Source organism: Chaetodon auriga, chromosome 18 (genome assembly GCF_051107435.1).
Source record: "Chaetodon auriga isolate fChaAug3 chromosome 18, fChaAug3.hap1, whole genome shotgun sequence".
In the NCBI taxonomy this organism is placed as follows: domain Eukaryota; kingdom Metazoa; phylum Chordata; class Actinopteri; order Chaetodontiformes; family Chaetodontidae; genus Chaetodon; species Chaetodon auriga.
In genome coordinates, this window is record NC_135091.1 from 8,235,359 (window position 1) to 8,257,212 (window position 21,854).

The 21,854-nt window shown below is 46.3% G+C and overlaps 2 protein-coding genes across 2 annotated transcripts in view; one reads left to right on the forward strand and one right to left on the reverse strand.

Moving 5' to 3' along the window:
• The window catches only part of eva1aa (eva-1 homolog A, regulator of programmed cell death a), a 67,074-nt gene extending 51,594 nt beyond the window's left edge, over nt 1-15,480 (reverse strand). Inside the window, exon 1 of the mRNA XM_076757138.1 lies at nt 15,164-15,480. Coding sequence (XP_076613253.1) covers nt 15,164-15,272 — 109 coding nt within the window. The 5' untranslated portion in view covers nt 15,273-15,480. The remainder of the gene's footprint in view (nt 1-15,163) is intronic.
• An 880-nt stretch (nt 15,481-16,360) lies between these two features.
• On the forward strand, nt 16,361-18,425 carry mrpl19 (mitochondrial ribosomal protein L19). The gene is made up of 6 exons (XM_076756395.1): nt 16,361-16,467; nt 16,696-16,816; nt 16,899-17,017; nt 17,244-17,378; nt 17,606-17,787; nt 17,898-18,425. Exons 1-6 carry the CDS (start codon nt 16,389-16,391, stop codon nt 18,117-18,119), a joined length of 858 nt encoding a protein of 285 aa, XP_076612510.1. The 5' UTR covers nt 16,361-16,388; the 3' UTR covers nt 18,120-18,425.
• Nucleotides 18,426-21,854: the final 3,429 nt, after the last annotated feature.

The following is a 21,854-nucleotide window of genomic DNA, read 5'->3' on the forward strand; positions in this document are numbered from 1 at the left end:
TCCCTTCACGCTACCTGTTGACTGAAGCCTCCTTTCAAGGCCAACAAATCAGACGGGGTTAAGGCACCTGTGTAAACCGGCCAGCCAATGACAGGTGTCCCTCAGAGGCAGAAGGCTGAACAATGCTGGAGGAACACCCAGGCGTCTCTCCTTCTCCCTTCTCCTCCCTGTTTCTTTTCATGTGGGGCCAGACTCCTTCCTTAACTAGCTCTCTGCCCTTTCCCTTAACAAAAGCGCCGCACTATTATGTCTGCTGGTTTGTTTATTCGGTCATTAAAAGACAGGAGGTTGCGGTCGCGATGCTGTTCCGTGTACAAACAGGTCGCTCTTGTCGTGGACTGGATTCAAAGGCTTGCAAGGTCCATTTAATCTGTGCCCAAGCAGCAAAGGGATTTGTTATTAACAACTGCACCTGCCTTTTGTACCTATCACCCAACACAGATGGGATCTCGTCATATGATGCGACTTAACCTGTCAGCAGGGAAGAACGTCCATGTTTCAGCTGCAATCGCAGCCTTTCAGCCAAATGCACAGCTCGAAATCGGCCCTTGTGATTGTTAGCTCCTCATTTGTGGTCATGTGATGACCCTAAAATCTGACCCTGCGACGGAGGGGGTCAGGTATGATGGAGATTAGTGACGGGCCGCTGTGTTGTGTCAACATGACACAGAAAGAGGCCAGCAGGAGAAGGGCTTTCCTCCTTGTGAGTCACAGATTAGTCACAACCTGGTGCAGCTCACATACCGATGCAAATTTACAGCCGAGTGTCAGTAAATATGCTGAAAAATATTCATTCATTGCCTCTATATAAATGGCCAGCTGGAGCCTCTACTGTGACCACACCTGCCTCTCCTTTAGGGTCAGACTGGGAGGTAGATCTAAATAATTCTCCACTAAGCTGAGGAGTTCGATGTCTGCTGAGAGGACGACAGGTATTTCTGACATGAAGGGCAGGTGGGGGGCTGAGGAATAAGAGGGCGGTTTGACTCCGCTTCAGGTGGCGAGTCTTGCCTGTTACTCATGCTCAGGGCTTTCCCCTGCTTTTGAAAGATGCCGCCTCCTCCTATTGGCCGAGCCTGAAGAATGAACAATGCACCGCGGCATGAAGTATTACTGACGTGTTATAATAGTACCGGCTTAATACTTCTTATTATTCAGCTGCTTACTCATAAAGCCCACTTTTATGTTGCTTGTGAAGTAATGTTTGTAAAGCCCCTTGCATTGGGCAAGAACACGTAATATTGCAGAATATTAGAAGATTATGGCTTAACTTAATGCCACAAAAGTGCCTGTTTACATTGTGTTTTAGAGATAATCAACAGGCTCTATGCATAGGAGTCATAACTGCAATGGATCATGGACGTACGATAAAGATATATCTGTAGCAACACCTCTAAACTGGTTCCCCATGTCCCCATGATGTTCTTGAAAGCTTCAAAATCAAAGGCTGTATCGTGTTTCATCTTGGTACATTAGGTATTTGGGCATTTACAGCTTCATGACTTTATTGGTGTTATTTTAAGCAAATTATAGCCATCAAACCATCAAATCTTCAAAGATGCAGAGCTGCAGGCCTGCTGCTGGAGAAGGAATTCCCTTTAAGTAGTGATTACTGGGAAGAGCGGAGGTTTCCCTCAAAGACGCAGGCAGCGCTCTGGCAAAACTCAAGAGAGGGCCGGCGGAGATGAGAAGGGGACGAGGAGGACGTTGAAAAGTAAAGACGATGAGTGACGGAGAAGCAAAGTGGTGGATAAAGACACGCTGAACTCATAAAGGACACCTGCTAAATAATCAAGTGTCGATTAAACGTCTGAAAAGACCTCGAGAGGGCGGCGGTTTTAATTGGACGACACAGCATGCCGGTCATGAGAAAAAGAGCTGTACGGAGAACAGAAGAGAGATCTTTTAAAAGCGAAGCCGCTGCTTACAGGATGTGGCAGCAGAGAGTCCAAAGGCCGGAGCTGGTGGCTTTAGGCCCTGTAGTAATTACTCTCCTCCACAGACCACAGAGGCGGCACCGGGGCCCGGAGCACGGCATGACTTTTAGCCAAAACAACCACCGACTCTAAATCATGTGCGGTCAGAACTCTTCATTCACCTCTCCAGACCTTCAGCTGAACATATGATACGCGAGCTGAATGAGACAGGTTGATGAGGTGTGCTGACATGAAATGAGACCTCAAACACGCAAAGAAAAAAGGAGCAAAAGTTCACGTGGACGCCACAAAGGACTGCTACACAATGGACATGATGTCAAAGGAAAGCTACGAGCGGCCGCTGCTGAAAACGTGCCAAGTACAGTCCTCGCTGCTAAGCCATTCAGATCTGGGTCTAAAAAAAAAAATGCATTCCTAAAATACACCACATTCCTCCACTTACAATACATTAGTCTTGCTACTATAGTCACGTTTTGGATTAGCCTACTTTCTTGCTAATCGTGCTGTGGGCCAGAAAAAGAGCACAGAGATATTTGGCTAAAACTTAAGCAGTTCAATTTGACACAAGTCAGAGGAGGATTACCTTTTCAACTGCTCAAGTACTGTCAACCCGCAGCCCGCTGAAAGCTCTTTCAAGCGCTGCGGGACGTGTTCAGGGAAGCCATCAAAGATTTAGATTTTAATTTGATTGATCATTTGGGTACAGAGACTGCAAATATTCAAGGGATTAATGTCCTCATCATCTGAAGATTTGAGAATATGTCTAATTGTTGCTTACTGAGTCATAATTATTCAATCTAAAGGTTGATAAGAGCGGTAACAATGAACCAAAACAAATACATCTTCAATGAGCTGAAAGATAATAAAATGCTCTGCAGAGCTGAGGGAAAGTGCACAGTTGGTCACTACGAGCAACTCCTCTAACCTTACACATAATCATTTGATCCATTCTTAATATACTAATAAGTACTGATTAGAGACGCTTTAAGTTTTGAAACCAAGTGAGGCGCTTTAACCCTTCACCTGCACATAAGAGCTTACATTTGTGAAAACTTGCACACACTTTGAATTCAGATTATTGATAAACTAATAAGAACAACGACTCTGAGAAGCAACATTTCAGTCAGCCTTTATGTTGATTTAGTAGCTGAGGGGATGGTTTTAATGAGGTCTGTGTATTGACAGCATTAACGGGTGGCACGTGACGGCAGACCTTCGAGAATACTTACCGAGCATGTCAACATACACAGACACAAAGCACACACAGTTACAGAATGGGTGGGGGGTGTCAGCTGAGGGGGCTTACTCACATGAGGGTTGGTCCCCCTGGATTTAACCCCACTGAGGACCAGAACGACACGACTTCAAACCCAGTTTAAGAGTATCCTCCCCTTCTCCCCGGGATATAAACCCAGCATGTGTTTCACACTTTGCTATCAGACTCCACTGATCAAACAACAGCTAATGGGATTGGGAAGAGTGAGGCTGAAAAAGGGAAGGAAACACCATGATAGAGGACTTATTGGCTTATGACATTCATCTGTGCCTCTTCCAGCCAATAGAGCTGACACTGACATGTCATTTTAACAATCAGAGGGGTAAAACGACGTGCGTGCACATGAGCCATCCGAGTGCATGCAGCTGCATCTATTCTCACCGCTTTCAATATGTCATCAGCAAGAGCAGCCAGATATGAGAAACTAAAACAAATTCACATGTTTAGATTTGGTTCACTGATGCACTAAAATTCTGCAGATTGGAATCCAGAGACAGATGATGGGTGCGTGCGTGTTTGCCCAAATCCCTTTTAAATCACAGCATGGGTCTGCCTCAAGCTGTGTATCAATATCCTCAGGTGATGGTCTCCTTAACTTGAATGTCAGAGTTGCTAGCACACCCCCTTCCTCCCCCGACAGACAGACACCGGAGCCCGAGCAGCTGAAGTCATTAAGACCGGAGACACAAACACAAACACTCCGCCTGCCCGGTCCTTTTCCTCCTCCCAGAGATGGCTTATCTTTCTAACACCTACACACACAAACACACACACATAAACCCACAGAGGCATGCAGACACACAAACTTCAACCTGCTGGACATAGACAACAAACTTCAACCCTCACCCCTGCCCTCAGCTTTCCTGAGCACAGCTAATCTATTAATTTACACGATGACATGTGAATACAAAGCAGCATTCTCCTGGGCTTATTATGGGCTGTGTGCGTAAAAACAGATTTCAATTAACCAACAGGAAAGAAAATCTTAAGAGTGAAAAGACGAGACAGGAGAGGTAACAAGGGGAGGGTCGTACAGGGGACCCATTTATCTATGAGTAAATCTTCCAGCATGAAACGGGCACAAAACCAACCCTGCTGTCACAGAACTACATTAAAATTGGATGAGTCTGCAAAACATCACATGACAGTGTTCTTGCTTTCTGCAATATCGACTCATGGCAACTACAGGACGTTACGGTTTGGGAAAAATTGTGGCTAATAATAGAGTTAAGGTAAGATTAGGGTTAGCCCATTGGTTATTGTACTTACTGTCAACAATTTAGCCTCTGGGGGCAACGGACAGTGATTTGGGACTTCCAGTTTAGCCAGCGGATATCCAGATAACGGATATTCAGCCTAAGTCTTCCTCTTGTGTGCCGGCAATTGTTTATAGTTTAGTTCCTGCATGAAATTTGGCGGTGCTACAAGCCATCCAACATGCTGACTTCTACCACTACCACATCATTGGGTTAACTACTTCATGTGTAAGCATATGAGTGATGTGGCCAATTTGAGCTTCAGTAATAACAACCCGACTTGTCAAAAAGTGAATTTGCTTATAAAAGCTGTTACGGGTGAAATGATAGCATGATGTTTGCTGGTGCAGTTTCATCTGCCAGGCAAAGAGAGAAGGGATTAAATATAGAGAACTGGAGGGATGTCACATGCTAAGTCAGACACATGTCAGGCGGGAGATGGAATTCATGCTCTGGAGGACACCGCCAGCACAACATGCTCCTCTTGCTTGTTCACAGCCACACATACACACACACACACACAGTCAAGGACACAGATCCACACTAAACGGAGGAGCTTAAATGAAACCACAGAGAGGCTCAGGCTGACAGTCAAAGGCTAACTCAGTCATGTTAGCAGCAAGGCTGGCGGTTGATACTTCAGGTCACAGGTGTTAGCGAACGCCAACAGACAATGGGAGGACTTCCACTGGTGGATGTGCTGTCTAAGCTCATCCTGAGGGGGTGACTGGATAGAAAACATCTGCCAGCTTGGAGATGGCCTCACGGTTGGACAGTGGCCGCTGAGTCTACCCTTGGGAGTCCCCAAAAAGCAAACACTGGTCCCACCCGAGCCCTCCCATGACCTCTGATAGCACGTGCCTCTCCTTACGACCCCCGGGGGTCAAAGGGCACTAGGCGAGAGGACGCATTGACTCCCTGAGCATGTGTGTCGTGCGGGGATGTGGGGGTGAAGGGTGACAGAGTCGAGGGGCACAGAGGTTCCGGGAACACCCTCGCTGGTGTTTGGATGCGTGTCCAGACACCCACAGAGAAAGTGTGTGTGATAGAAAGAAAGACACGGAGGGACGGAGAGAAAGAGCCACAGGAAGGGAAATCTGTCATTTTAATGGTCACTTTTATGGCCTGGGAGAGTTGGGTGGCAGCCAGACTGTCCCATCACTAACCACAGTCCAGCAGACCCCAGACAGATGCATCAGTGTGTGAGCTTTATTCTCACAAGTGAACGACAGATGTATCCTTCTTCAGTCGCCGTCACCGCAGTGGATTGGATTTAAGCGACTGCTGGGTGGGGCAGCGGTCGCCTCAGGCTGAGAGAAGTCACCCCGTGACAGAGAGGTCATAAAGGAACAATCTCCTCTGCAGAGTCGGTCGCTGCACAGCTGGGCTCTGAACCAGCGATTGTGAAACATGAATGAAGCTTGAAGCGTGTGCTTTGCGTGAACTGATGCTATGCTTCATTGGCTGGGGAGCGACAGTGGAGGTGTGCAGCTGCACTGATGCAAGAGCATGACACTGGATCAAAAAGAGAAGATATAGATGAAAACATAGCGTTTGGAGGCAGGATGAGAACTTTTCCCCATTGAAATTAACATTTTAAAGTTTTCTTTTAACCACATCCTCTTATCTCATAGATAATTCAACTATATGTGGATAGAGTGTGACGATCAGTTTGAATTATTTCCACTGTGACTCTCTGAAATCTTGTTTTTCCCTTCTCTAGTTTTCAAAAGCCCACAAAACCTCCCAAAAATCAGTAATCAGTTTTAATGCAATAACAGCAAGAGAGCATACCTCTATCGAGGTTCAAGCATGCGCTGTGAAGTGAAGGGAGGTATTTCCTTTAAAAAAATAGGTAGGAGTGGGTGGGCAGTGAAAGGCTGAGCTTTTGGGGAATTAACAAGCTTATCAGGGGGGCAGTTCTGTGAAAACAAGCAATAGAACAACTCCTGAGGAGATGAGGGAGTGAAAAGCTGTCTGCAGCATGTCCAATGGGACTTAGCAGGGAGATCTCCTTCCATTTACGACAAACGCACACAGGTCTGCAGCAATGACCAGAGTAAATGTGAAAGCTTACCTTGCTCTATTCAGTCAGGGTTTCACGCAGAGTTTGTTTTTGTAGCTACCAAGTAACCGGGGGCTCTTTGGGTGAAAGTCTTTGCCTGCTGAATGCACAGCCACCTGCACTTCTGTTTAAGTGCTAATTAGCAAATGATGCATGCTAACACGCACCTGCTCAACATTGTCTTGTTACCGTGTGGAACCATGCTAGCATGCTGATGTTAGCATTTGTAATCACTGTCACTGAGTTTGTTGTCTAACACTGTTCCCAGTTTTCAGGCTTGCTTTCAGTAAGTGAGGGCAAAAGAATCAACCTCTCACCGACCAAAATGTACCGTAACACCATTCTCAGCAATAAACTGGGCACAACCAATGGCATCCAAGCAGAAGCTCTACCAACCAATCAGCCAGCAGCCCAGGATCTTGAACTAGCTGCACTGTAATTAAACAGGACAGACTTATTAAAACTGAGCCAACTCGTCAAAGCAAGCCAAACAATCATGATCACATTTATCGTTATCAAGATAAATCCAAATTTTTCCCTTCTTTCATCAAGCTCTAACAAGATTTTCGCAATGGCGCCACGCTGCCAGTGGAACAAATGAAGTCTGCCTGCTGAAAACGAATTTGGCCTGAACATGGAAAAAACAAGGGAAATCACTCTTCTCCCACCTCTCTCCCGTTCCCTCCCCCCTTACCTGAGCTAGCCGGAGGGGCCAGTAAGCAACAGATTAGCAGTGCTTTGGGGAGCAGGCTGCTGTAGCGTGCTGTAATGCAGACTGTCAGTCCGACACAGTTGGGGGGCTACACAATGCCTCCTTGTTCAGACTGGCCCTTCTGTGCCCCACCTCTCTACCTCTCCATCTCTCTCTGTCTCTCTCTCTCTTTGCCTCTAGGGATTTAATCAAACCATAAATGTTCAAAATGTTCTCTCCCCTCTCATATACTAAAGAAAGCACAGGGTGAAGAGGACTGAAGGATGGAGAAAGACTAAAAAGGAAGGCAGATCAAGGCGGACATGTTGACTCCGAAACCAAACATAAATCAGCTCCCAGGAAACAGAGAGAGAGACAGAAAGAAAGAGACAGGGGGGAGGAGGAGGAGGGGCATCAAAGCATGGTTGACATTCTCTGAGATGCAGAAGCAGAGAAGGTGTGTGCGCTGGGTTTTTGCACGTGCATGCGAGTGTGTGTCGTGGGGCTTTGTTGAGCGCATAATTCAACAGCCAGCACATAAGTGGGGTGGACATGGGGAGATAATTGCCGGCACACACACCCACCAGTCTCTTTCCCAACACTTGTTTCTGTTTGTCTACAGCTCAGTTTCATCCTCGAGCCGGTTGGTGCAACGCTCCGTACCTGCAGCAGCAGGTATCGCCACTTATCTGATTCTCAAATAAGCTTTCTGCTCACAAAGAGTCTGCGTTCACAATATGACAAATGAGGCTGCATTCTCAATTAATCACACAATTGTTGCCTAAACAGGGACAGCTCGCTAACTGCAGCTGCAAGCAGCAACGCCGGGGTGTCACTCAAGAATCCTCTTCACGCATTTCGCAGTATTTTCTTTAGGGCTTCTTCCACCTCCCCGATGCAAGAGAGGGCAAGTGCAAACACACACAGGCGATGCCGACATATACATCTTTGCAGTTTAGGAATTAGACCCCCTCTTCTCTCCCCAATAACAGTTATTACTATAAAACCATCCAGCTCAACATCTGACTGGGCGATTTGGGTGGTTTTAGGGATAGACAGAAATCTATGCAAAATAATGATTATCATATTAAGGGCTGACTGGTTGAGCAGTTTTCTGCTGATTATAAGTCTTGATTAAGACATCCAGCCTTATTCAGCAGGTAGTCAGAACTCCTCCTCAGCCTGTGGAGGTAATTTTGAATGCAGTCTGGTTTTAATTTGGGAGTTTCACCTCAGGTATGAGACAGACTGTGTTTGAAAAAGTGACATCTGGGTGGGACAACAGCCAGTGTGGAGGAGTGTCCAGACTCCAAGTGAAAAGCATTAATTAACCATTTCTCATATTTATCTTAATTACGACCTTTGTAGTATCTTAGTTTCTTACATTCCTGTGTTTAGAAATATTTAATTAATTCTACCAATAACAACATAACAGAGTAGCAAAAATATAATAAAAAGAAGCTGTACTTTCAAAAGGAGGATACACACAAAGGAAAGCAACGCACGGTCAAAAATATTTGTGGAACAGTTGGTTCGAATTAAGGGCCGCCTCTCACTGGGCAGACAGCCAATCATATTTAAGGATAAAGAGTCGCCAGTCAGATGTCAGGGGTGCCCCGGCGTTCTCATTGGATTCAGACTATGTTGCCTTGTTGTTCTGGTCCGGTTTGTGTTCACGCTGACTTTTTACAAATGAACCAAGAGCTGCGGTTACAAAGTTCTTGTGCAGCACTACATGAACCCACATGAGGAAGCCAAAGAGCTCGCAGACAGAGCTGACTCTGAGCATCGTTTATACTACGTGTCTGCGACTCAAACACATGTTAGGAATAACAACTGACAGGTAGAAACAGGATGAAAATGAGGCGTCTTGCACCGTAATATTAACAGGTGATAGTTAGCGTGTGGGCACTAAGTGTCACTCGCTGCACAGAGGAGGCACAACACACATCTGTTTGAAGGCCTTTTCACTTTGTCCCAGGCTGCGTTCCAATAGCAACGCTACCATGCTATTTAGTGTGCCAGAAAAAGCTTCAGTATGCCCCAGTACATCGTAAGTCAAATGCAGTGTGCCAAAAATACCAGGATGTCCTACTGCATCCGGTCCAGCATGCTTTTCTGGCTGTTCAGACCCACAATCCTCTGCACAGCAGAAACTTCATCGCATCGAGAGCACAGACGCAGCACCGCCCTTTCAGGTGGCCTTGGACCAGTTTTTGGTGCACACCAGAGTTCAACTGACAGCTTCACAGCGACCAACGAACCAAACACAATGGGCAAGCAAGGTTAGGCGTGAAAGCAGCATTAATGAGCAGAAAAGCATTTTCTGCAATCAACTTTCCACCATTTTGTTTGCTTTGTTACTGAACAGCAGTTGTATTGTGTCATTGTAAGCAGCATAGCACAGACAGAACAAAACAGTGGGACCGCACAGAATCAGTGCTTTTTATTGACATAGAACACACCGGAAGACCAAACCTTCCCTGATTGCAAAACAGTTTGCCTGACAAGTGTGTGTCTGTTTTCTGTGTGGCACCAGGATATTACTGACATACCACGACTTAATTTAATGTAATATTGCCCCAACAGCAACCAAATCATTTATTAAGCATTACCTCAGTCAGGATGTGCTCTCTCCCCACGCATTCACTGGCAAAGAGACAAAAACGTATTTTGACTGGTGCACGTCAGTACGGTTTATATGCCACGACTTGACTCGGTTGACACAAAGCTCGTCTTTAAAGCTTCATCTGCTCTGAGCACATTTTCACATTCATTCTTGTCAACACTTTTATATTCAGTGTTTTGTGTTTTCATTGAATTTCCTGCAGCGCGCTGTTGTCGCACTGCATCGCTTTGGTGGGACTTCAAAGAATTTACTGCAGTGTGATGTGGGTTAATCTACCTTCCTCCTGCTGAACTCAAAATGAGGAGAGGGGAAGAGTTGTTTCCCATCTCTCATCACCAACACACGCTCTGCTGCTCCCTGACATGATGCCGAGCTCTGCTTTATGTGTGTGTTTGTTTATGTACTTATTGTATCCAGGGGGAAGCACTAACACAGTGGGTCATGTCTTTCATTGCTATCATGTTGTGTCAGGCCAGACTTCACACACACACACACACACAGTGCAATAAATGCACACAGACGCGCACGCACATATCTAGAAGTTATCTACGCTACATCTCCAAGCTGTCTACACCCAAAGGCTCTTTGGTTTCACATTTCCTTTTACTACTTTGACTGCAATTGCAAGAGGAGTCTTGTTAGCGCCAAACGTTAAAGATGGGACTGACACTGCTATATATATAAAACCAGCATCGCTCAGCTATCAACGCTACATGGAAACGGATGATATGATGTTTCTAGCCGTGAGCGTTCTAAATGTACACGTTTCTGTAATGTGACGCGAGACGATCACCTCTGGGTTGAGGCAACCGTCTGTAGCTTGGTTCAGTTTTCTCTCCAATCCGCCTTTGAATGTTGATCTATGGGTTGTGCTGTCAGGATCTGAGCTGTCAGGTTATCTATAATTTTTGTTACTTAACTTTTATGAAAGCAACACCTACATGGATTTAATAAGGGATTTGAAAGGATTTAGATTCGATAAGCGGATTCCGAACTAGTTTCAGATTTGCTAAAATGCAATCAAACCCCAACCAAATCCTTCTGCAACGTGTCTCCCCTCCATGTATTTACCCAAAACAAATCAATAAATGGTTATAGTTCAAACCTGAAGTCACTTCAAACGCTGTATATGTTCAGTCTGTAGCAAAAACAACACGCAGTATAAAAGAATTCTCTCTTATTGACACCCAACAACTGTGTTTTGATGCCATCATGCAAAGAATGGAAATGTCTTGACAATTCACTCCTTTGAGAGCCTCATTCACAGAGACTATCCTTTGAACCCCCCCTTCAGCTGGAGAGAAAAGCAGCCTTATGCCAGCCCCTCGCTGCCCGCCTCGCCGCCTGCCTCCACCGCAGCAGACAAAACAAACGGGAGGCAGGATTTGTTTAGACAGAGCTCACCTGGCGCACACAGAAACAGTGATCAGGCGAGCCCTGAGGAGGTGGTGGGGAAAGGAGGCGCGGGGGCCGATGACCGCACGACTGGGGGAGGGGGAAGGGGTCGAGAGAGGAGAGCGTGGGGTTCAGCGCGCTCCCCCTCATCCAGGACCACGCAAAAATCAGAGCGGATTAAGATCTGAGGGGCCTCGAGTGGCGCTCACAGGGGTGTGTTTGTGTGCAAGCGTGGGGGTGGGCGGTTAGGGGGTAGCCTAATCCAGGACTTGCTCACAGGGTGACAGCATAGTGGATTTGTGGCTCTTTCTGGCTGCACTGTCGGGCAGCTTAGAGCAACTTGTCCATAGAGAAGGAATCAGCTGATGTCGAGCCCTGCAGTGTTTCCACGTCACAAGATCAAACAACAGGAAGCTGTTTGCAGGGCTGCAAATAACAATTTTTTATAGAGCAGTCTGTTGACCATTTCCTCCATTAATTTAATGATTTTGACCTAGAAATGTCATTATTTTCCAGAACCAAAAGGGACACATCGTGACATTGTTCTTGTTTCAATTTGCTCATAATTTCATTTATCACGGTTATGAATCTCAGCCTGACTGTGACGTCACCCGACCATCTTCATCCTCTTCTGCACTGAATTCAAATTCATGACCTAAACCCAAGTGTTGACTTTCCTACATTTCCCGACAGCGGTCAACATGTGCTGTGAGGTTCGACAGGAGGGAACAAAGAGCAAGATGGATGGTAACTCCCCCTAACCACACTCACAGTTACTATGGGCTGACCTCAGTTGACCCCTTGGCCCCTCAACAGCCTCACATCCCATTGACTGGGGTTAAATGGGGTTTGGCCTACGGGGTTTTACGACAGAGAAAGAGAAAACCTGCTTCACTGTAACATTTCTTGGCAGTCAACAATGCAGCGACTCTACGGTTAAAGAAACGCACGATATGTGTGTGTTTTGTCATATGATGCGAATCCAAAGGCCCGGTTGCTGCAAATGCTTGATTCTTGTTATCATTTCTGAGGTTTTCCAAAGAGTCCAGCATTCATCGCTTCACTTTTCCTTCACAACTAAGTGTTGACAAAAACAATAATCCGTTTTCTGTCTGTGTCAGCAGATGACGGCAGCCAGCAGGAGACAGAAAGGCAGAAATAACAGCCAGTACGGCAGCACTCCCTCAGGTACGAGACACACCTGCCTTCAGGCACCAAGAACAAACATCATTTATAGTCATAGACATGAGTCAAGTGCAGGGCTGCTATTATTTTCATTATCGATTCGTCTGTGGGCCTGTAAAACGTGTGAAAATACGCATCGTAATCTCCTAAAGGCCAAGGTGAAGTCTTCACGTTGCTTTAATTGTTCAACCAACACTCAAAAAGTCTCAAATATTCTATTTACTATCACTTCAAAGACAGAGAAGCAGCATATCCTCACGGAGAAGCTGGCACTCCAGCTCATAAAACAACATCAACGACTTCTGATTTTCTAAACAGGAGCAGATCTATTTTCGTCAGTCTCCCTCTAAATGAATCAAATAATTGTTTCAGCTCTGTTTTGGCATTAAAATATGCAGCGACTAGTGTTTTGGTCTGTGTTTGCGCGAAAAAAAAAAGCACAGAAGCATGACACAGAGTTCTGCTCCTGGACGGTTGGCTGCTAGCTGTCTGCTGAAGAACAGTTACATAACAAGCTGAGGTCGACACATGAGTGAACCTGAGCGAAAACATACAGGAGAGGAAGCAAAAAGCATGAGGTCCTGTGATCTTTCAGTTCATAAAATCAGCACCGGCTTATTGATAACTTGTAATGTGAGGAGCATTAATTAGCTAGCATGCTATGCCTGTTAGCCTGGGGGCTCTGAAGTGTTGCACAGCTCCCTCCATACCTCTAATTAGCCGTTCAGGCGGCTTTAAAATAGAAGATGATAACAGGGGAAGAGAGCGAATTAAATTACCCACCAACATACTGTAGTTTGTTTCCATTTCTGCAGTGGGCTCAAAGCCGCCGCTGAAATATGAAACTGCAAACGCTCCAGCTGTCGATGCAAATGCAACACACAGAGAGGCATGAGGTGAAAATAGCGTGTGATAAAATTAAACCTTTTACTACCATAAGCATTCCCTTGGGAATCAACAGTTGGTTCATTCGCCGCAGTGACTGAGGCTCATGGATGGGACCGGACCGTCCGCCATCACTGACTGACCGACAGATGTGAGATCTATAACCCGCCGCTCCCGTCGCCCTGCACCCTGGCACCACCTGCCAATCAGAGCACTCCTCTCAGACTCCGAGGAGGCTCCAGCTGGTGGAGAATGTGGGGACTGTGGGGTTTCTTTGTCCCAGAGGTATTCTGAGGCAGTCCCCTTTCTCTCATTCCAGCCACAGGTCAGAGTTTCTGTAAATGTCCTGGTGAGCAAACAAAATTGAACCTGGAGACCCAACATCATGGCCTGTAGAAAAAAAAAAAAAAAACCTGATCTACAGTCCATGTGAAACAAAAAAGGATCCAAACATGACAGCAGTGCTTCCTCTAATCCCCTGCAGAGCTAATTGATTAATGAGACACTGAAAAGTCCAGAGGTGAACAAGCTGCACCAACGCTGAGATTTCAACAAATCAGCTCCCGCCTCTGACACAGTGTATCCGCATAATCACATCTAATCCAGAGTACTGCTACACCTGCTCTGAGCAGCAGCCTCTCTTCTCCCCTTCCTGCTTAATTAACCGCCATCGGATCCACTCAATCAGAGCATTTATGACAAAACCAACAACCGCTGACACATGCGTGGCAATTACAGAAATGTAACCTCGTTAACAGCCCTCCCCGCACTCCATGATCCTTAGCAGCTCATTAGGCAGCAGCGTGGACACATGCACACACGATCATACACACGGGGCATGTTCCATACATCTGCTCTTTAGCACCTTTCCCCACAGTGTTCTCCAGTCTGCTCGTTTCCAGCCATTAGACCCATTAGAGGCCAATTAACACCGGCACAAAGCTCCCTTCCTGTTTTATGGCACAGTAAACAAAACCTGCAGGCTTGCCTTTGGGCTCAGCAGAGCTCAACAGGCTGTAATGCAACACAGAATAACTCATTAGTTCACTAATATGCTGCTTTTTCTTTGCAGCCTGCGCACTCCGCGGCGGATTGCACATAAACCGAAGGTAATTGGCAGGTAATGATTGGAGCACTTGCATTGGCTCAACCTTTCAAAATGATTGTACATGAAGCACATTAATCATATAAAAACCGCTCTGTGGTCGGTTTGCTTTCTTCTCCGAGCTGTAAATCTGCAGCAAAGGACGGCACCTGGTGCAAACAATAGCTCCCATCTAGTAACACATTAACCACATTATCCCGTTTATCTCGGCAGCATCAATGGGATATGTGTCGGAGATACACGCTGCACTGATAAAACCAACCCTTAATCCCTCCAACCAGACGGCTTTGGTAAAGGGGAACCTGTCTGAAGTGCCTCATGTGGGTCATTCTTCGCAAACTGTGTCAGAATTGGCCCAAAAGATAAGCGCAATACGGGTGTTTTTCGGCGTGTTTAAGTTGTGTTCTACTCGGTTTGTGGAGTGTGCATGTTGCAGCACGCCACAGGCACGGGTCCTCCTCAGAGAAGAAGTTGATGCGACACTAAAATTACCTCTCAGAGTTGTTTAGGGAGTCGTGCGCAACAGTTTGAAAGCATGCGTAAATGACTAATCCTATATTTCATGTCCTTGGGTGCAGATTGTACACTTCTCAAGCGTAAAATTGGATGAAGCTTAAACGCAGGCAACACACGCAGAATAAAATAAATGCTGGTCACACTTTTTTTTAAAGGTTGGAAACAGGTTTACGCTGCTTTTCTTTCCCCAACAAAGCGTGAACACAACGCAACAATTCCCCACCTGAAAAGTCTGAAGAGCCCTTGGTGAGGTCGCACAGGACGGTCAGGCACGTTATTCCCAACAGGAGCGCAGAAGTGACGGCTGAGAGAGTCCCATCTGAGAAGAACATCCTTGAAGCCTCGAAGTTTGGGGGTTTCTCCGTAGCGTTAGAAAGTCCAGCAGCAGCATTGGCGTTCAGGTTCTGCGACGCATGCGGGAGATGTGCGGTCCCATGTCTCTAGTCTTCCCTCATCCTCCCACCGCACCGCTGCGAGACCGGGATCGAGGTTCCTCTGGGGCTGGAGCAGTGCTGCAGCTCTCTGAGCGCATTTCTAACTGCGTGTTGTGTTGTGGAGGCAGCCCACCTGGAGGACCGCCGCTCCCCTGCATGGTCTCAAAGACCCAGAGTTCCCTACCGGACACACGCAATAATCCAGTTCTGTCCTTTCACTTTTGATACCCTCCGTGCATTTTATTTTCAATATTTTCGAGCTTCTGGGTAAAAACATGGATGCAGGATTTTTACTTGTAATGGGGTGTCTGGTGTTGCTGCTTTTACTGATGTGGAGGATCTCAAAAATTCTTCCTCCGCCACTATTGAATTTTCAGTGGAATAAAGTTAAATGCCCAGAAATTACCATTAATGCAAAATAAGCTTAAATTCGACATCTAGCCTACATTATAAATGCAAGCATTTTAAATACATAACACCTCTAAAGGAAATAAGTTAGGTAGCGTATTTATGTAGTTATTTGTTTAGTTACAGACAAAAATATGGAAGGATTTCATTAACTCTGACAAAATGAAAGACTCGTCAACTGAAGCGCTTTAAATTCGATCATCATCATTAAATACACCAGCATTAACACCGACATAAAGTCTGCGCGCTGTCTAAAAACAACATCTTTGCTTTGCATTTTGCTTAACAATAATGGTGAACGCAAATAGTCACGTGTAATCATACAGGCATGTTCGCTATGGCTGTCATTAGTAAGCCGAGCCTTTTTAATTAAATTTCATATAATTAGCTAGATTTTTATTGCAGTATGTAGGCGTCACTTGCTTTTCTAGCTTAGAGCTCAGTTGTGCACTTGCATAAAATGAGAGTAACGGTATGTAAAACCAACGGAGCACTTGCGCCATCTTGTGGACGGTGGTCTACATTGCGAATCCGCACAAATCGCGCTGCAGTGACATTTGGCTACACGGCTTCCGTAAGTTCGCATGTGACTACAGAAGGTCAGACATGGCCGCCTGTGCGAAAGGGCTCGACAAATTTATTATTTCACTGAGGTTGTTACGAAATCTCCAGCTCCAAAATGAACGTGAGTACATCAAACAAGCTCGTTTTTCTCCGTCATACTTCATAATGCGCTGTCAGGCTTCGGCGGTATGTAGCTAACGTTAGCACTAGCAATGTACTTCCACTATGAGCTAACGTAGCTAACGGTAGTCAGTTAGCTAGCCAGCTCTCAACCTAGATTAATAGCAACTTAAACCTACTTTGACCGTAAAAATACTCGGCGAATGTCACATGTTCTTTTCATTTTCAGGGTTTCTGTCCACGTCTGCGTGTCGTCTGGCTGCGGGGAACCGCGAGCAGCCACCAAAATTCACCCCTCCATCTAAACCTGTCATCGTAGATAAAACACAGACCGAGGTGTCTCGGCGAAAGTAAGATCGACATCACGGCCTCACAATGACACATAAGAACATCGACACCTGTGTTTTTTGACGTGTTGTGTCACCCTGTCAGGTTCCTGAGCCCAGAGTTCATCCCTCCCAGACAGAGAACAGATCCTTTTAAATTTGCCCTTGAGAGGAAAGACATGATCCGCAGGAGGGCTGTGCTCAGCATCCCGGAATTCTACGTAGGTAAGAGCCCAGGTGAAATGCTCAACAGGTGTTTCCCACTGTGAAATGGGAGGTTTACCAAACTTACGAAGCTTTGAATAATTGTATTGCTCTTTTTTCTTTTGGTACAACATTGTCTTTGTCTCACTGCAGAACCTTGCAAATACAACATGTTTTTGAAAATAACATGCATAAAGTCTGTTTGTATTGTCTTTTAATGGTGTAAATTATTTTGACTGTGTTTCAGGGAGTATCCTGGCAGTGATCATGGCCGACCCTAATGCCAGTGGGAAGACTAACCGCTTTGTTGGCATCTGTATCCAGAGGGGTGGAAAGGGGCTGGGAGCCACATTTGTTTTGAGGAACATCATTGATAACCAAGGTGAGGTTTATTTATTATCTGTGTAAGTGCTGGTTTAATAAAGTGTTACTGAGGGCCACGCAGACTGTGGCAACAGTGTCTCCTGCTATGAAGGAATATAAAGATATTCTTCAGTATTATTCTAAATGAAATAAATTATTTTGCTTTGGCCATTGATAGTGAACCAGGTGTTCTTCAGGTAAAACACCGGTTTCATTCATCTACTTCTTTGTGTGTGCTTGGCTCAGGCATAGAGATCTGCTACGAGCTGTACAACCCACGTATCCAGAGCATTGAGGTGCTGAAGCTGGAGAAGAGGCTGGACGACAACCTGATGTACCTGAGAGACGCTCTGTCTGAGTACAGCACGGTGGACCCGGACATGAAGCCTGTGCCCTGCTCCCCCAGTGGAGAGGTGCCCGTCAACAAGGTAAGGGAGCATCAAGATGGAGCCTAATTCATGACGGAGAGCTGGATTAAATAAAACTTAAAGCTTTAAAGCTATTTTCAAACGACTGAGAATTTCTGTCTATTCACCAGATTAAAGTAAGGATGCGCCCAAAGCCATGGTCCAAACGCTGGGAACTACCCAAGTTCAACATCCAGGGGATCCGCTTCGACCTTGCCCTGACCCCAGAGCAGATGGAGCACGCCCAGAAGTGGGCAACGCCTTGGGAGGAGTACGACATGCTGAAGGAGTACGACACCTCCAAACTGGAGGAGCAGATCTTTAATGAGGTCCAGCAGGAGATGAGCAAGTGAGGAAGATCCTCCTGAAATGTTCTTCGGTTTCACCATCAACAGACTTTTTCAGGAGCGGAAAAACACTGGGATATGAGGTTTGCGTGGATGTGGAGCTCTGCTGGATCAGCTCTAAGGTAGTCCAGATGGTCTGCTTCACACACGAGGAGGAGCCAAGATGGAAGCTGTCGTATTCTGAGGAGTTATGCCGTCTTCTTTTTGTCTTGTCAGTCTGCTGTACAGTACAGGAGCACTGAATGTCGCTGGCCTTAGTTATGATCATGCAGACCCATGAAGTGGTTTCTATAATAAAAGCTATTAAACATCTTTTGAATCACTTTTTATTCTCCCAAGAAACATAAACAAGTTTGTGTTTCTGTTTTGGCTGCTGTCAGGTTTATGTTTTGCTTGTCAGCCAGTTGCTAGCCTGTAATTGGGTTGAAGTAATAGAGTCTTGACACTAGGTGGCACTATTCCTCCATATATGTCGCCTCCATCAGCGGTTGCATAAGCAAGCCTTTGTTGTGTCCACAGTGTTCTTAGGGAAACTCCTGCCGTGCTAAATACACAGATGGTTTATTATTTCAGCCTGTTTCCAAACAGCAAGTTTACTGACTTATCTGGTTGTTAACCTTCAAAAAGTCTTTGTTCGTGTTTCAGATTTGAGGGTCTTCTGGGTTTTAACTTAGTGAAGATTTCCAGATAAATCAGTAAACCTGCCTCTTGGAACTGGCCCCAGTACGCCGCACAAAACCTGGTATTCTGGGACCAAACACCAAAGACACCCGGTAGTGTTTTACTGTTGTGGATGGAAAATTGTGGTGTCGAGACGGTATGTTAGAGCGTCAGTTGGGTAGTATAAAAACACTTGGACTCCTTATGTTATGTCTGCTCTCTGTGAATGTGTGTGTGTGTGTATAAACACGCTGAATGAGTCCCTGCACTCTAATTTCTCCATATTACAGGATGAGACGCGGAGAAAATGGTCTCTAATACAGGAGTAGCAGATGTTTACTGAGCTCATTATGGACCACACAGGAGATACAGCGGAATAAAGAGAGTGATTATTCCTGTTACGTTTAAGGTAATGGAATGGAAGAAATGCAGTTAAGCTTTTAACGTCAATAGTCAGAAATACACACAGTATTGGGTCGAGCTAATGGTTCTGATTATTTTAACCAAATTGCCAAATCTGCACCTGTTGAAACAACCGTAGGTCTCAGCCTCTCGTCAGTGTCGTGCACAGTGTGTTTAGTCCCTCTGTTGACTCTCCACCTAATTTACTCGCTACCCAATCAGACCTGACCTGCAGCAAAGAAAACCAACTCCATCTGCTTGTGTGTACAGTAGACTGAGAGCCTGTCCTGCACATTGTCATTACACTACCCACTGAACCAGCTGGCCCTTTCACCTTTTCATTTCTCACTCTCAGTATTTCTGTTTGGGACTGACTGATGTTCACATGTGGAGGCGGTAACAGAAATGTTTATCCTACAGCACATTGCCCGAGTCTTTAGAAGCATTCCACGGCGACACCACTGGACTGGTAAACCAGTTTAAACCACAAAGTTATTCAGTCTGAGTTACTGTTACAAGGAAACTTCCCTGTCTTTGTGTGTGTGTGTGTGTGTGCGTGTGTGTGCTTGTGGATTGTGATCTCAACTGTATGTGCCTCCCATGCCCTCAGGTTGACTTCTCTGCACCTGGAGTGAAGTTAAAGCCCCGTGGCTGGGAAAAGAGATCAAACACCAGTTCCCACACACACACACACACACACATACAGTCACACGGCGACTTGCAGACAGGCTATCATATCAGCCTTCGCAGACAGACACCTCAAACAGTGCCAACTGTAAACGTCTGGGACAGCCTTTCTGTCAATCCTCATGCGAAACAAGATCCGCTCCACTCACGGTTGTCGTGGAGTCGGGGTGGGGCATGCAGGTCTGAGGAGCCCATAATCCCACCCCCCCCAATAACAACCGACTGTGAAGCATGGTGGGCCGATGATAGCTGCAGCGCCACACCACTATGAAGGTCAGTGCAGGAATGTAGGGAGGGACACTCTCCTCTAATCCTTCTTCCTCCCCTTCGCCGGTGCCCTCGCGACCTTCATCTCGTTCCCTCTCTGAAGGGAGGATCGCGCCGGCTTTGAAAAGAAGCCAGGTTGATGAATTGGAGAGGATGTGATCCAGGGTGTGCGGCGACTCCCACGTGAGTGAGATTTTGGGGTAATGTCTTCCACCGGGCCAGTCCACTAAATGCAGTTTGACTCTCTCAACCTTTCAGCGCGTTGATCTCTAACGGCTCTGTCACCGTGTGATTTCTTACTCTGCCGTCTGCAGGCCTGGGGAAATTAGCTTCACTCTCTCCGTCTCTGCCGGCGAGTGTGAACTGTGTTTGAGATGTCTTTGCGTATGACAAGTGCAACGGGATACTGGGCCACCCATAGGCCCCAGGTAAATTACACCCTGTCATTGTGTGTGTGTGTGTGTGTTCATGTGTATGAGCATGTGTGTATGTGCTGCTCGGGGGCCACCCGTAGTCCTAGGTAAATTACACACTTGAGTTTCACCATATGTTTCCAGTGAAACGACACGACCGTCTGCTCCTCTCCGACTGTCCCACGGGCCTGACGGGGGGCTCCTGCTGCCATCACTCTCCCTTTGTTACACACTCACACAGGCAACCTGACAGCGCGACAGCTGTTAGGAAACATAACATTGCAAGCAGCTGATGCCTGAAGTCGAACAGACACATATCGCAGTCATTTTAATAATGCGATCCTGTGTGTGAAGCGGGGCTGGCAGCGCTGCCAGGGTCATGGGTTCACTTCCAGTTGGGGCCAAGCATCTTAAAAATGTACAGATAAAAGTGCCTCCATTGAAACGGCATATGTTCACCACTGTCCATAGAGCAAGGGTGACTGTGAAGGACAGGACTGGGGTCACATGAAAGAGGGCTCCGGTAATTTAGCATCACACCTCCACAAAGTTGAGGGATTTATAGCAACAAGGAGGTCAGGAGCAATGCAGCAGAGGCCCAGATATCCTGACTTTGAATGCATGAGTCAAGCTCCAAAAATTCTAGCTGCGACACCTGTTACCCTCTCCATGCTCATGTCTATCAGTCTCCGCGCCCCGCTCTGTGACGCATTGTTGGTCTTTTCAAGGGATTTGATGGTAATAACAAAAAATATGGAATATCATTTGTTATCCTTTAACATTGTTGACGTCTTTGGAAGCTGGATTCGTGAGATGAACCAGGATCACAGAAGCGGAGAATCCATCTCGGCAGGCTTCAATTTATGTGCTCATGGCCGAACCACAGTGGTTTGGACCAATCAGCGTCCTACGAGGGACTGCTGGCAGCTGGGGGCGTGGTGTAGGGGTGATGACAGCGAGACAAGCCACTGTTTTCTCCAAAAGAGGTTAGCCTAGCTGCTATAGCATCAGTTACATCAGAATCAGAGAGCAAAGAACGCTCTCGCCTTGGCTCTCCATCTTCATAAGATTCATTGATCCGATTGGTTGAATTTGGCCTGTGACAGACAGATGTTTCATCAAATCACCTGCCAAGTATTTCCAAACAGCTTCCACGGTCGACTTCTCAGATGGCGCTCTGTAAGAAAGCGGGCTGAGTGAGGGGATGAACGGATCGTAATCTGTTTAAAGTCACGATTACTTGCGCCCTCGTTGCTGCGTATTACCCAATGTGTCCCAGAGGAGTAAAAGCTGAAGGTTTAGCAGCTTGGGC

What these genes read in the sequence shown, in the direction of transcription:
- mrpl19 (XM_076756395.1), top strand. Translation starts at nt 16,389, where the DNA reads ATGGCCGCCTGTGCGAAAGGGCTCGACAAATTTATTATTTCACTGAGG. An exon ending in TCTCCAGCTCCAAAATGAAC is followed by an intron (nt 16,468 to 16,695) that starts GTGAGTACATCA and finishes TTTCATTTTCAG; the next exon opens with GGTTTCTGTCCACGTCTGCG. An exon ending in GAACATCATTGATAACCAAG is followed by an intron (nt 17,379 to 17,605) that starts GTGAGGTTTATT and finishes TGCTTGGCTCAG; the next exon opens with GCATAGAGATCTGCTACGAG.